The 15499-nt window shown below is 39.1% G+C and overlaps 1 protein-coding gene across 2 annotated transcripts; it reads left to right on the top strand.

The window, feature by feature from the left end:
• The first annotated feature begins 3387 nt into the window (after positions 1 to 3387).
• SRSF12 (serine and arginine rich splicing factor 12) lies at positions 3388 to 15499 on the top strand. 2 transcript variants are annotated; one of them, XM_063312136.1, is made up of 6 exons: positions 3388 to 3623; positions 9912 to 10016; positions 11769 to 11872; positions 12083 to 12224; positions 12936 to 13262; positions 13575 to 15499. In XM_063312136.1, exons 1-6 carry the CDS (start codon positions 3559 to 3561, stop codon positions 13636 to 13638), a joined length of 807 nt encoding a protein of 268 aa, XP_063168206.1. In that variant the 5' UTR covers positions 3388 to 3558; the 3' UTR covers positions 13639 to 15499. The 2 variants fall into 2 exon arrangements, with proteins under 2 accessions (XP_063168206.1, XP_063168215.1); XM_063312145.1 differs by having other exon boundaries at positions 12996 to 13262.

Here is a 15499-nt window from a genome sequence, read left to right on the forward strand (position 1 = left end):
GTACGAAGCTGTAAACAATGTAAAAGAAAACATGATGTTCGTTTCTAAAAGCGATGGATTGCAATGCCATTTCTTTTACTCTATCGATATGGTTGTATTTTCACAACTAGACCTGATATTGCCAACATTTATTGTCTTTGTTATATAGTCTTGCTCAAATGCAAGGCATAAATAAAACCACATTTCATGAGTTATAACTTGATCCATTTTACACTTCCTGGTATGCTGAGAAATTTAAGTTACATCTAGTTTTACGAAGTAATTTAAGAACAATATAACAAAAGTATTTAAATAAACATGTTTTTGAAACTGATCAGATTTATCTGACAAATACTGAGGATATTTTTATCCAGCACATTACACCAGATAAACATCTGTAGTTTTGTACCATGGGTGTGTAAAATTCTGTAACTTTCGATTGGTCTACAAGAACACCATCTGTTAGGGTCACATGAGGACCCATTATATCATGTTTAATGCAGCCCCTGCAAGTCTCATCAGTATTAATCTAAAGCTTTTGATAAATGTTTAAAATAGATATGGCTACTTCTACCCCCAGGTATGTTTTGAAGGAAAATGAGTAAAAAAACAAGTGACTGCTGACTGAAGTTGTCTAAGTTTATGTTACTGGTCACTACAGGTCTGTAGCAAAGATGGAGATGATTTCAAATCAATATATGCTGCCTCTTCACATCTTATTCTCTCTATTCTTCCCAAGTTTCCTTAGGAAGCCCCTACATCACCCTCTCTTTTGTCTTGGAGCTTTCATGAGGTATTTCTCTAGGCATAAATAAAATTTACTTTTAAGTAAACAGAAGGATTTCGTTAAGCTTTGTAGTACTTCTATAAATTATGTACTCTATAACAGCTGAACAACTGTTTCCTAATTAGGGATAAAGAGAAAAATACAGCAGACCAAATGCAGCAGCAAGATAGTGTAATAACATCATTTTGTAGTTTAAGATTACATATACATTTAAATCAGAGGTATGAGATACCAAGATCAATTAAAAGAAAACAAATTATAGGAAACATTATCTTAATTCAGCCAGAAAAACATGATTTATTTGCTGAAGCTAGAGTATGTACCTAGAGAGCCAGTTTGGTATAGTGGTTAAGACATCAGGCTAGAAACCAGGAGACTGTGAGTTCTGGTCCCACCTTAGGCACGAAGCCAGCTGGATGACCTTGGGTCAGTCACTCTCTCTCAGCCCTAGGAAACAGGCAGTGGTAAACCACTTCTAAAATCTTGCCAAGAAAACTGCAGGAACTTGTCCAGGCAGTTGCCAGGAGTCAACACTGACTGGAAGGAACAAAAAAAAAGTGTGTACCTACTGAATAGTAAGTCCCACTTAACTTAATAAGCACACATAGATGTTCAGAAAGTTCTGAAACCAGATTTTGCATGGGACAGAAACCACATTGGTTGGTCTGGTGGATGATCTTAATCAGGAACTGGTTAGGATTGTGCCCCTCCTGGTCCTTTTAGACCTCTCTGTGGCATCTGAAACCACCGACAATAGTATTCTTCTCAACTGCCTGCAAGATTTGGGGAAACTTTTATGGTGGTTCTATTCCAACTTAAGAATGCAATTCCAGTCGATAGTTCATGGGGGAAGAACAGTCAAGCCCACAGCTATTCCACTGTGTGCTGCCACAGGGCTCAGCTCTCCTCCCTATGCTATTTAATATTTATATGAAACTGCTAGGAGAGATTATCCACCACTTTGAAATGAGGTATCATTGCTGCACTGATGATTTTCTCTTACCTGGGCCAGGCCAGAGATGCTATGGAGGTCCTGATTTGGTGGTTGGGAGGCTGTGAATGAGTAGATGAAATGAAACAAGCTCCAACTGAAACCTAGCAATTCCACAAAAGCTTGACTCTCATTTGGTTCCAAAAACCAGGAGTCTAATAGCACCTTTTCACAGTAACAAATTGTATTAAAAGGCATAAACTTTTGTGAGCTACACCTACAGCTCATTTCTGTAGGTTACAGAATTAAAATTAAAAGTTATGTCTTTTAATAAAATTCCATAGTCAGAAAAGGTACTTCAATAGAAAAGAACATATGTAGCTCAGGGCTAAATGGTTGGGTGCTTGGTACTCTCAGAGCACGGTTGTTTTCTTGCAGACATTTCATGTTACCCAGGCTGGTAACATAGGTTAACACAGCTCTCCTCCTCCAATGTCTGATTCAATTCCAGTGATTGCTCTGGATGGGGTCAAATTCTCCTTTAAGGAGTGAGTTCCTGACTTTGGAGTTCTCTTGGAGTCATGGCTCCTGCTAGAGTAGCAGGTGGAAATCATGGCCTGGGGGAGCCTTTGTTCCCTTTAGACTGTTATGCCAGTTTCAGCCCTTCCTTGACTCTGAAGCCTTGGTGGGAGTGACTTGGGTCCTTATAATCAGTTTAGACTATTGTAATGTGCGGTAAGTGGGGCTGCCTTTGATGATAACTTGGAACCTACAATTGGCATAAAAAGCAGCAGCCGGACTTCTGACAGGGGAGAGCCGCTACTACTGTACAGTGTAATACTGCTACTTCGGCTGCTTCACTAGTTACCAGTAGGCTTCTGTGTGCAGTAGCTGTAACCTAAAAAGCCCTACACAGCTCAGCTTCCAAATACCTTGGAGTCTGTCTGCTTCAGATGGATTCTGCCCATTCTATACAGTCATCTGTGGAAGGGGTGCCTAGGGTCCTAATCCCTCAAGAGGTGAGGAGGGTGTAGACTGAAAGGCAGACTTTTCTTATGGTGGACCTTCCACTTCGGAACATCTTCTTCCCAGGAGTGCATCTGGCCATTTGCTTTTTGTTTTCTGCAAGGCAGTAAAGACCATTTTGTTTTGAAACTTAGTGGTGATGCTGGGCTGACTTTTTAGTTGGGATTTTATTTTATGGGCTGGAGATAGTGGGTGCTTTTAGGTATGTTTTTTGACTTTTTAGTAGTTTGTTCAGTTTTTATGCCTGTAAACAGCCCAGAATCTTGGGATAGGGAGGCGTAATACTAAATAAATCCCTATGGCCCTCTGGATAGAAACAGAAAAGACACGTCTCCTGGTCCCCGCCAGCCGACATTCCTTGAGCATGCCCATCCTGCCGGACCGGATATTCAATATGCTACAACGAAATAAAATAAAAGAGTTGTGTTGGGAGGGAGCCACTGCTACGACCTGAGATGTCTGGCTGTCGCTAAAGATGCCAGAGCTCGACTGGGAACTTAGCCACGTATGTTTCCCAGCTGCATGAGACTCTGCCGGTGGTTTTGGACCCCCTTGCAAATCCTGCCCATTCCCGGGACAGTTCCCGCGGTGTCTAGCGAGGCATCGACCTGTAGGAGGAGACTGCGCGGCCCTTTCTCTCCCCACCTCCGGCTCTCGCCATTGTTCCCGCCCCCTCGCCGACTGTTTCAGGCCTCTGCTCGTGTGGCCGCCGCGGCTCCGCTCGCCTTCTCCCTCCCGGCTCCGGCTCTTTCCGCCGTCGCGTCCATCTCGAGCTCGCCTTGCTCAGCCCGCCGCTGGTCTGTTCCCGAGGGGAGATCCCTGGCCCCCGACCGCCATGTCCCGCTATACGCGGCCTCCCAACACCTCGCTCTTCGTCAGGAACGTGGCGGACGCCACTAGGTGAGAGATTGGAGGGAGGCAGCCTGCGGATACAGGGAGTGGCCGCGGGAGCGCGGTGGGCCTCTCGGAAGAGCGGTGCCCGTCGCTTCCCTTTTGGGTAGCAGGGCTGGGGACAGCGACCGAGGCTGGGCTGGAGCGTAAAAAGAACGGCCTGGGTTAGAGACGGGGGGAAAAGCGTCGCCCTCGTCATCTTCGAGGTTTCGTTTGTTTTTTTTTTAATCCCCCCGACATCTATGCATTTAGTACATGCACCGAAAATTAGCCTACTGGGTGAAGCTTTGCTGCTCAAGGCCGCTGGGGCCTATCCCAGGAAGAACGTTGTTCATTTCCTTGCTATTTTTTTTAAAGCGGTACTGGGTGTTTAAAAGTCTTGGAATGCTACAAGTAGAAAAGCACGATATACTTTAGGAAAAAAAAATTATTTCCATCGGATTAAGAAGTAAGAGCAGGACCGCCCCCCCCCCCTGATTTCAAGCCTCCCCCATGCCTTGCTTTGTGGAGACAACAAATTGAATTAATTCCTATAAGGAAGAGCAGCTTGCTTTTATATCACCATAGCAGTATGTTTCTCTGGGGGGAACCTTAATGCATGCCCCCAACACCTTGGTCCCAAGATTTGGGGAGACTCTTCCCATTATGCTTTGAGTGAAATGTAAGCCGTAGTAGATCAAGTATATAGTTCAGCCTCTGCAATTTAGAGCCACCTAGATGTGTTGGACTACAGTCCCCATATTCCCAGACTGATTGAAATTATGGGTATAGAAGTGCCAACAGTTTGGGTAAGGTTGATACAACTGAAGTCTATGTAAACTCTCAGGAAGGATTTGGCAGTATCTGTGGATTGAATTAGATGGTTTACATTCACTTCTTTCAAGTTTGTGTGAACAATGTGAATATCCATTCTGTGAATAACATTATATGGACTGAAAATTTTCATTTATCCTCTGATGGCTAATAGTCCATCTAGGGTAATCTTACCCAATCTTATGTGGTCCTGATGTTTTAGGGTTACAGCTCCCAGAATTCCTACCAGGTGTGGCCTTCGGGAAATCTGACAGTTGCAGTCACCATATTTATGGAGACCATCAGGTTAGGGAAGGTAGAACTAAGCCTATTCTGTCTGATTCTAAGTGTCAACTCAAGGCATTTCAAAAAATCAGCCTAGGTTTTTTCCCCCATCTCTGTCAGTAAAGAGCAGAGTAAAAATTCTTGAAAGAAATCAACTGAATTAATTATTATAACAAGATGGTGAATTTTGGGTATTTTATTTTACCACAAACCATAAGCATATAATTTTACCTGGACTGTTGTATGAGATCTTGAACTGCATGCTGTGGATTCAGTCTCACCTTCCTTTTCTTTTGATATTGTTAACTCCAGGCCTGAGGTATAATTGAAAGTCATATAACATAATGATGCAAATGGGGATTAGGCTTCCGTAATTTTTTTTAAAATGCAAGGTAGGTACTATAAATTTTGAGATGTGTTGAGATGTGCAGATTATAATTTGGAAGTAGACTGTATTTGCTGAAATTCTCTCCTGCCTATTAAGAGGCAAAAACTTTGCATCTAGTTGTTTGTAAAGGTTTCAGTTCTTGGTGTGTTTTGAAAATGGCTAGAGTTTTGTCATATTAAATGATAATATTCTTGTCCTCATCTTACTTCTAGTAGATCTACAACGTCTACACGATCTACAGTGTTTCATCAGTATCAGACTAATTTTCAGTTTTTTAGCTGAATAGGTACACTGCCCTGATTAAATTAGCAGCATCAGTTACTATTTTTAATATACATAGTAAAGATGCCCCCAAATTGAGTTTGGCTCCTGGGATTGCATCCATGTAATTTTTTTTGGCAGTGTTACCAAAATTATTTGCTATTGTCTTCTTGTTCAAGAGAGAGATTCATTCATTCATTCGTTCATTCCTGACTCTAGTCATCAGCCCTGAGATTCCCAAGTTGTCCTTCACCCAGATACTAATTAGGGCTGGGCCTGTTTAACTTCTTAGATTTATCATTTCAAAAATGAATATAGTAAACAACATATTTAAAATACCTTTCTTTCACAAAGGAGATCTTTGTCTAATTTTTTTTATATTTATCCTGTCTTCCCAGGTCCTAAAAAGAGAACAGAATTAGTAGATTGTACAGCATTTGAATCCAAATTACACAAAGGTGCTTTGGATCTAGCCTAGCATCTTCATAGTACCTGTCACTAGCCCTTTTAAGGAGCCACACTTTTTCCTGAGCTTATTGGGTAGATGTGTAAACTCAGGACAATATGTGTTTCAGGTACGGAGGTGGTGACAGGGCAGCACACCTTGTTGTTGCTTCTGAATTCATATAAGCCTCTTGAATTCATATAATATTTTCCTGAGCCTACACTGCTACTGTGGCTCTTTTCAGGAGCTACCAAGAGATACAGAGGGTGTGCCCACATTGAATTTGAACCACCTTTGTCCAGATCTAAATAGTGCACACCTCAGAATAAACATAAAAACAATATTTTGTGACTGGAACTTGAATGTGTTCATGTAGTTCTTTCCCCACTACTGAAGTGCTATCCATTCATCCTTGAATTAACAGAAAATGACGCCCCTATGAAATCTGCTGTCACCATTGCTAAACCATATCCTGCCTTTATAACTTCTGTTTCAACTCACTACAGTCCCCTGACTTAGCTCCAAGGTAACAAGTATAAAGCTGGCCTTGGATGTTATCAGAATAGGAGGAAAAACATTCCTTTAGCATTACAGCCAAGAGCAGCTTAAGTTTATCTCACTTATGGATGAAGGCAACATCAGGGGATCTGATAGAAGGATGCTGTGAGGGCATGTTTTTTGTTGTAGTTTAGATACTAGTAAGGAAAGGGCCTTAGTTATCCATCTAGGGAAACTTCTAGATAGGAATAGGAAACTTCTCTAACAACTTCACTGAATATGTTTTCATTGTAATGGATCTCTAAATTATAGGTTGCCTATATACAAAGAACATGATGCTGTGGAAGCTCCCACTGGTGGAAAAACCAAGGATGTTTTTTTAGTGAGTTCTCTTACCTGCTGCTGTTCTAGCAGGTTTCTTTCTGCAGCAGGATTTTTGTAGGAAAAGGGTGGAATGAAAACAAGGACAGTGAATATGATCACTTTCATCACTGTACTGTGTCCCTTTTCTATCAGTGAGAATATTCTGTGAGGAGAGATACTCTCACTGGAATTTAGGGTCCAAGGCATCATATTCTTTTTGTACATGGGGGCTTTCTGGAATTTCTCTTTCAAAGGAATGATCAAATTCCTCCTTTGTTAACAGAGTTTCAGAATTAAATCATCTCTTTAAAGGTGAAATAAATAGTTACAATTTTCTTCTTTGTTCACAAAAAGTTTGGGGAGAATTAGGTTTGGCAGAGAATTGTGCAGTGGGGCAGAGCATTTTTGCTATCTGGCTGTGGATTAATGGCTCTTCGATTTCTGGGAAATTGTCATCTTTAGTTCTGGATGGGGTTGCACTGCCCCAGACAGACCCGGTGCGTAACTTGGGGGTCCTCCTGGACTCACGGCTCCTGCTCGAAGAGCAGGTGGCAGCCGCGGCTAGGAGGGCCTTTGTGCAACTTCGTGTTGTGCGCCAGTTACGCCCCTTCCTGGATTGGGAGGCCCTTCGAACGGTCACTCATGCCCTGGTTATCTCCCATATAGACTATTGCAATGCGTTCTACATGGGGCTACCCTTGAAGAGTATCTGGAAGCTACAGCTGGTGCAAAATGCATCCACGCGGGCGATCTTGGGTTTCCCAAGAGCAGCACATGTCACCCCTTTGCTCCGCAAGCTGCATTGGTTACCAGTTTGCTTCCGGGTCCAATTCAAGGTGTTGGTTATCACTTTTAAAGCCCTACATGGCACGGGTCCAGGTTACCTAAGGGACCGTCTCATCCCCATTACATCAACCCATCCCACCCAGTAGTGCAGAGAGGGCATGCTACAGACCCCGTCTGTAAGAGAATTCCATCTGGCAGGGTCCAGGAGGCGGACCTTCTCTGCAACAGCCCCTGCCCTTTGGAATATCCTTCCCCCGGAAGTGAAATTGGCTCCCTCCCTCCTGGACTTTAGGAAACAACTAAAGACCTGGTTCTGTTATCATGCCTGGGGTGGGAGAGAGAGTAGTCATTCCTGGGGATGGTTACTTTCTTAGAAGGACCCTGCTCTGCTTGCAAATCACAGAGAACTTCCAGCCATTGGGGGTTTTATCATATTTATTTTATTATGTATTATAGTATTTTACAGTTTTATATTTTTCTTATTTATGTTTTATTGTAAACCGCCCAGAGTCCCTTTTGGGAGATGGGTGGTGATAAATTTGATTAATAAAATAAAAAATAAATAAAATATTTTACATCACAATGCAGTTGCAGTCTAGATTGGCCCCTTTGTACAAGCAATTTGCATAATCAAGAAATGCTCCATTGAAATAAAAGATTAATTTTGGGCAAGGCAAACTGATTTGGATCATGGCTGCCATAGGAATAAAAGTTTAAAATTTGCCTGCTAAGATTCTAATCTGGATCTGTGCCCTCATTCTTTTGAATCCCCCAACTGTAGCTGCTAACGGTGTTTTTGTAGTGTGTAGTTTGATGCTCAGATACTCCTTCTTTATTGGTTCTTGTACCTAAATAATAAGCAATGAATCAAACTGTACTTAGGGAATACTGTTTAGCACTAACTGAGCATACTTATGGCAGAATGAGTTTCATGTAAATAGGGATCAGTTTGTTTAAATCCAGGCTCATAGGGGTCTCCTTCAATTTGTAGAGATTTCAGGGATTTTGTCTTGAGTGCAAATGCTTTGTTCCAGCCAGAATGGAATTTCTTTTAATTTTTGTTAGAGATGTGAGAAGATTCATGCTTCCCTTGTTCAGAGTAGGATTTTTGTTTTTTATTTGCAATGAGTAGCTAATTCATTCTGTATGTCAACAGTGTCCAAATAATTTTACTTTTAGCTTATGGTTTAATTGTCATTCTGTCTGGCCTATCAGAGATCTATATAAATTCCTAGTTATTCACTTATATAATCTGAAATTATACAAGCAAAAAACCCAATTCCAACAGTTACCCCATGATTGCATTTGCACAACACAGTTTTTGTGGGTACTGAATTAATCGTTTTCTGAGTTCACACACCATACCTTTATCACATCATGAATTAACCAAATAGGATGGACCACCTCTACCCCCCTCCTCCACCAAGAGTAAAAAAAATAACAACCAACAACTAAAGTTCACACATTGTGCGGATTTATTTATATGTGTCATATCCCACCTTTTCTCCAGGATCTCAAGGTAGCATATGTATAGCATTCTCTCATCCAATTTTTGGAAGGGGTTAGGTTGAGCTGAATAAATACCTCACACTCACCCTGTGAGAGTCTAAGGTGAAGGTGGAGTTTAACCTGGCTCCCCCCAGTGCTAATCTAACACCTTAATCTCCTTACTACACTGCAGCCATTAAGTTTATAACTAACCTAGTTAAATGTATTCACAAATACAGCTCCTAATTACTAACTAGTATGGGTCCTTCAGTAGGTGTAATGTTTTTCTGAGCCCCATTTGTTCAGTTCACTATATGTGCATGATCATCTTTATGAGTTTTTGTAACCCTTTTCAAACTCATCACTACATCACATAATTATTTACTGTGTGAAGAAGCTTGTATTTTCTCTTTCCTGAATCAGTTTAATTGTAGGACTGCATTCAGCTACTACTATATTTGCGGGGGGGGGGGGGAAGATCTGCTTTCATTTTCCCGTAGTGTTCCTACTTTCATAAATCCTGGTTATTACTGTAATCTACCAGGCCAAATTGTACTCTTTCCTTAGGTTTGAGAAGAGAACTGTGTATAATAGTGGTTTCAGGAAGGGAGAAAAACTTTGAAATATTCTTGTTTGTGGCCTTCTTGTCATGCATTTATCTGCCTAAATTGTTTCACCTCTTCACATAAAAAACACAAATGAAAATTGTCCGTTACTAGAAAAATCAAGCTTTTAAGGGAGGCTTTAAAGGTTCCTCTCTCTTCTTGCTTAATATAATAATCATATATTTGAAAGGACTCAGCATTTGCCAACTGTGATTTCCCCAAGTAGCCAAAGAAGTGGTTAAACTTTGAATAAATTCCACAAGAAACCTTAGGATTATACAAAGTGTTTCTTTAATATTTTAAAACATAGAAAACATTTCATAGATACCAGGTGCCATTATATAGAACCACTCATGTTTTTTTGCCTTATTTCTAAAACACTTCAGGCCTGAGGATTTGCGCCGTGAATTTGGTCGATATGGCCCTGTAGTAGACGTATACATTCCGCTTGACTTCTACACAAGACGCCCACGAGGATTTGCTTATATACAATATCCTTTATTTCATTGTATTGTTTTTGCGGTGCATTGTTGTTATTGCATCCTAACTTAATGTATTTATTTCTTTGTCTCAGAAAATGTAAAGCAGTCCACAGTGGCTGGCAAGCACCCCAAAGTTTGAATGAACCCGGTTAGATAGAGTCCAAGCAGGCAAGCCAAAAGACACCTTAAAGTTCAAGCTTCAAGGAATAAAGAGGGAGGGTGGAAAAAGATAAAAAGAAAACTGGAAGAGGGGAAGTCCTTTTTCAAGGAAAAAGACAAAGCCACAACACCAAGTTAAGGCTTCGGCTTTCCGACATTTGCACGAGTTCCAAAGTCAAAGCCAAGTCTGATTTGGTTGGTTCTACGGCCCTTGTCAAGTCCATCTAGCAAGCCCAAAAGAGTAACGGTCAAGATCAAGTGACATGGAGGTAACTGCCAAAGTTTCCTTTTGTATCTTATCGCTCAAGCTCTTAAGTTTCAAGTCAAGAATTTGTTTGTTTATAACTGTTCTAGCTTTAAATACTGTTTTCTTAAATTAATACAAAAAAATTGTATACAAATATTTGTTGGTTTTTCTATTAATCTATTCCCCGCAAAATAGATATAAATGGAATAGCACTTGTTTTGATTATCTAGTGCAATTTTTGTGACATCAAATGTTACTTGCTGTAAATGAATAAAAAAAATGAAAAGAAAGTCAGATGATTTTGGAAACAGGTAGCATTTTCTGCATGGCAGAATAATATTGAACTATATTTTCAAATTCTAGACTGTATTTATCTATTAGATGATAATGAAGGCCCTTATTGCGAGGTGCATATCCTAACTATATTTGCACTGATTCAAAGATGCATTACAGATACAAGGGCTTCAACTATATGGAGAATCCCTTCCTGTCAGGACTTTTGTCATTCATATCAAAGGAAAAGCATTTGCTTATACACAGATATACCATAGAAATGAAAGGGAAGTTAGCTTGTGCAGGAATTTTGTGTTCATTTCAGTGCTCAAAAATTTCTGGATTTAAAATGCATTCATTCTTCTCTATTTTGTGTGTAACATTTAAATGCTTCATATTTTGCAGTACACTAGATACACTGACCTTCCATTGCTGCTTTTGACTAGGTTCAGACGTTGACTTAATGTGTTTGTTTGGTTTGGCCAATGTAATGTGAATCCACCCATTATGGTTCACTCAGCAAACTGTGGTTAAAACAATTATGTCTAAGTGCATTGTGTGAATATAGCGGAAGTGTGAAGGGAGATGTACATTTCCAAACACAGCTGACCAGGATTTTGAAGCCCCAAGACAAAATACCCACCAACCTTGCAATAGATAATACTTGTAAATAAAATCCACGTACTAATTTTTGCATACCTATACAATATTAGAATGATTACATGATAAGGTAGTGAGATCTTTTGTCTATTATGGGGCCTTGGTAGATGCTTGAACTTGATGTAATACAAAGCCAACACTTTTGAAACATGTAGTAAACACATGAAAGTGAATTGTGGCCACTGGTCCTTCTTCCTGAATGGGGATGTGGTCTTCCTTTCACACTTTGCATATTACTTACCATATGCCTTGATGAAATATTGGTATAATCAAGAGACCACATAAGGTATGCAACAGTTAAGTTTTATGTAGAATATTAAAAATAAGACAATTGATTTTAAAAGGTTTAAGTATGTGGTCTATGCTATATGATACAATTTTTTGCTTTGTGCATGTTTAAAGTGTCCTTAACAGACAGTCACGTTTGAAGATGTTCGTGATGCAGAAGATGCTCTTTATAACCTCAATAGAAAGTGGGTATGTGGCCGGCAAATTGAAATACAGTTTGCACAAGGGGATCGCAAAAGTAAGTGAATATAAACACATCACTTACTTATTCTGCAAATATTTATTTAAGAAAGTAGATTTTCATATTGCTTAGAATGATACAAGCACAAAAATCATGACATTCCCAGACGAGAGGGACAATTTATTAATATGTAAAAGTAATAGCATGCTCACAATGTAAGAAGATTCTGTTTCCTTGCATTCTCCCAATTTTTGTTTTAATTTCTAGCCCCAGGTCAGATGAAGTCAAAAGAACGTCGCCAGTGTTCTCCAATGGATTATAGAAGATCAAGAAGCCGCAGCCGAAGGAGGACACGTAGCCGAAGTTCATCATGGGGCTGGAGTAGAAGACACTCTGACAGCTTTAAAGAGTAAGTTAGTTTAAATACCAACCAAGGTAAAAAAAAGTGCTGCTTCATAAAGTGGGAAGTTTATTATTGGGCATGATTCAGTTTGCATAAACTGCTTCAGGAGAATATAATTGGCAAAGATGATAACCAATGAGAGAAAGGAAGTGCTGCTCAAAGTCATTTTGGAGGAGAGTGGCATAGAAATACCACAAATGAATGAATGACAGTGTCCTGTTTATGTATAGGTTCACTAACTCTGTCTCCTTGAAAAAGTAATTTGAACACTAGGACTGGAGATTAGAGTTAGACTATCTACAAATTCTTACATTTACCTTTGAAGCATTGGGTTCTTTGCTTTGCATGCTGTCTCCTAGTGGTCTTATTGTTGCATCAGTTTTGAATAATAAAGCTTCATTAAAACCAGTGAATTTTGTTTGAAATGATAATCATAATTGTAAATGCTTACTATACAATTCTGGATGTGTTTGGTTATAGCAGAAGGCTAAATGATTTAGGCAAGTTGTCTAAGGAAGGTCCATCCATATTAACTTTCTGGGGTTGATTTAAATCTTACTTTTTAAAAAGTTCAAGCTTGTTTCTTTGGTTTAAAAAAGTAGCTGGGGACTTTGGGTGTATAGTCTGCTTAAAACAAACAATAGAAGTACCTCAGACAAATAAATTGAGCTAATAGTTTGGATCAAACAGAGATCTAATCCTTTGGATGATTTGCAGGTCAAGACGTAGACGGCATTCTTATAGTCAATCTAAGTCTCGCTCAAAATCTCTTCCAAGGCATTCCAGCTCCCCAAGACGATCAGTCACACCTCAAAGAAATTCCACCTCTAGGGGAAGGTCACGGTCAAAGTCGGCACAGAGGAGTTCAAAATATGCTGAGAAATCACCATCCGGTTCCCACCGAAGACGTTCTACTTCAAGGACAAAGTCACGCTCGCATCCAAAGCGCTCAGGCTCAGTTACCAGATCCCTATCTAAATCTCCACGGAAACATGCCAACTCCAGTTCTCGCTCTAGAAGTTTCTATCAGAGAAATAGTAACCAGTCAGTATCTGAAGAAGATTAATGCGTTTTTCTTTATAACAGTTTTTTATGAGCACAAAATAAGAACAAAATTTGTCCAAAACTTACCTGAAATGTAAGATAATTGATTAATAAGAGGTTTTGCTGTGTTCTTTTGGTCCATGCTTTGAATAAGCAGAACTCTTTAAAATTTGTTAACATTAAAGAAACATTTATTTAGTGTAGATCAATTTCTCTTAATTTAGAGTCCAGTACAATTTGAACCTAAGCTCACTCTGTTGGTGTAAACTAGCATCATTCTCTGCCACTACACCAAGTTGTTTTCTTTTTCAGACAGAATTGTCAGTGGGCCTTTGCTGCAAACCCTTGGAACAGCAAGAGACTTACACTAATGTAATTTTCTACTGGCTTAAGGGTGCACACAGGTCGGCCTTGTGCTTTGTAACGGAGTTGGAAGGGAAGGTCTGTCTCTACTCACTTCTACTTACTTGTGTAGGTATTGCAGTGCAGTTGTGTCAATCTGCAGGAAGAATGGACGTGCTGATGGATCAGATTTTCCATTCCACCTGTGCAACTCATTCCCCCCAATCCCAAGTTTCCAAGGTGGATTTAGGAGAGGAACACGGGGAAGTACATGAGTGGAAGTTGAAGTAAAGTTGCATGTAACACAATGCTTGCATGGCAAATCTGCCCTTGGGATAAGATTAAGTTTTCTAATATTTTTTTTATATTGGTTTGAGTGTTGACATGAATTAGATTTGGCTGCTATTACCCACCTTATTATTTTCTTTGGCGCTGTTTGGTGCCTTTTTTGTGATACCCAGATTTTATTTGAGGACAACCATTCTTGCATATTCTTTAAACATTATGTATGTATGTGCATTATATATGTACAGTATATTCTTATCAGATCTTTGAGAAACAGAGATTGATACGAAGGCACTGCAACTCAAGTGTTTGAAAAGCTCTTTTAAATTAAGCTTTTCCATGTTTCAGATTAGAGAAGCATGTTAACAGTGTAAATGGAGACACATGTATAACATAAGGTAGTAGAAGTCTAGCATTCGTCTTTTTTAATTTTATATTTAAAAAATACTATAATTAGATCTGGCAATTTCACTTCAGATCTTCATTTGAAACGAAAATAGTACAATTAATATTCAGTTCTCTGGACTGAAATTATGAATTTACATGAATGCGTTGTAACATTGTATTACATTGGATCTCTATTTCTGCTGTCAAATGTTTTGGGGATGAATGCCTGGATACTATTACTTTTCCTTAAATGATAAGGTATGGCTGAACGTTGGGTTTCTGGATTGAATATGGCATGTGAAAGGGTGTACAATGGAGCCAGTGCAAATGAAGCGCTAGAATGACCTGCACTGCTTGATACGGATGTTCTACTTTTGAAACCTTCTCCATTTGATTAATAATAAAAATAATTTGCTTGCAAATACAAAAAGAGATCTGCAGTGAAATGTCTAGTCTAGATTTTTATTCTTGGATGGTCTGGCTCTGCTGTAGAGAGCTTACAACAAAACCTAAATTTCATAATGTAATTTCCATCTCCAGACCGAACTGGTACAGTTCATTTTCTCATTACATTCTGTTATTTATGTAGAAACAGTCTTTGCCCTTGTGCAGCAATCTTTTGCTTTGCAACATGAATAATGATCACATAATTCATTTGATTGTAATGGATGCTTATGGAAAACAGGTTAGTTAAACAGTTTTTTTAAAGGAGATAATTAGATATATAAGATAATTTGGGGATACTGTAATATAAGTTGTTAAGCACATGATTTTCATGTGTGGTTAAATGTTTTTGTGAAATTCTTAAGTTTGTTGTGTAAAATCTTTATTACATCTGTATTTTCAAAATATCATTGTAGTAGGTGATCTTTGTCGATGACACCAACAAGCATTTTAAATTCTAAACCTCTAATATGATTTAACAGTTAAGCGACTCAATATAAAGTTATTATTAGCGTGTTTAACTCAAGTAACAGAGGGTATTCTGAAAAGATTTTGTATTTTACAATATATAATACTTTGCACTGTGTAGTAATGTTTGGAAAATTATTATTTGTTTTTTAAATGTATGGTAACTGTGATGTCTGTTACATGGTACAAGCACTGCATTGTATTAAAATAATGTAGTGGCAGTAAAACCACATTTCATGAGCAAGTGTTGGGAGTAGCATTATTGTTATATCATAACTTAAGATATTTCAATAAAATACATGCAGTTTTCA

The sequence above is a fragment of the Candoia aspera genome, chromosome 1, assembly GCF_035149785.1.
Source record: "Candoia aspera isolate rCanAsp1 chromosome 1, rCanAsp1.hap2, whole genome shotgun sequence".
NCBI classification, from domain to species: domain Eukaryota; kingdom Metazoa; phylum Chordata; class Lepidosauria; order Squamata; family Boidae; genus Candoia; species Candoia aspera.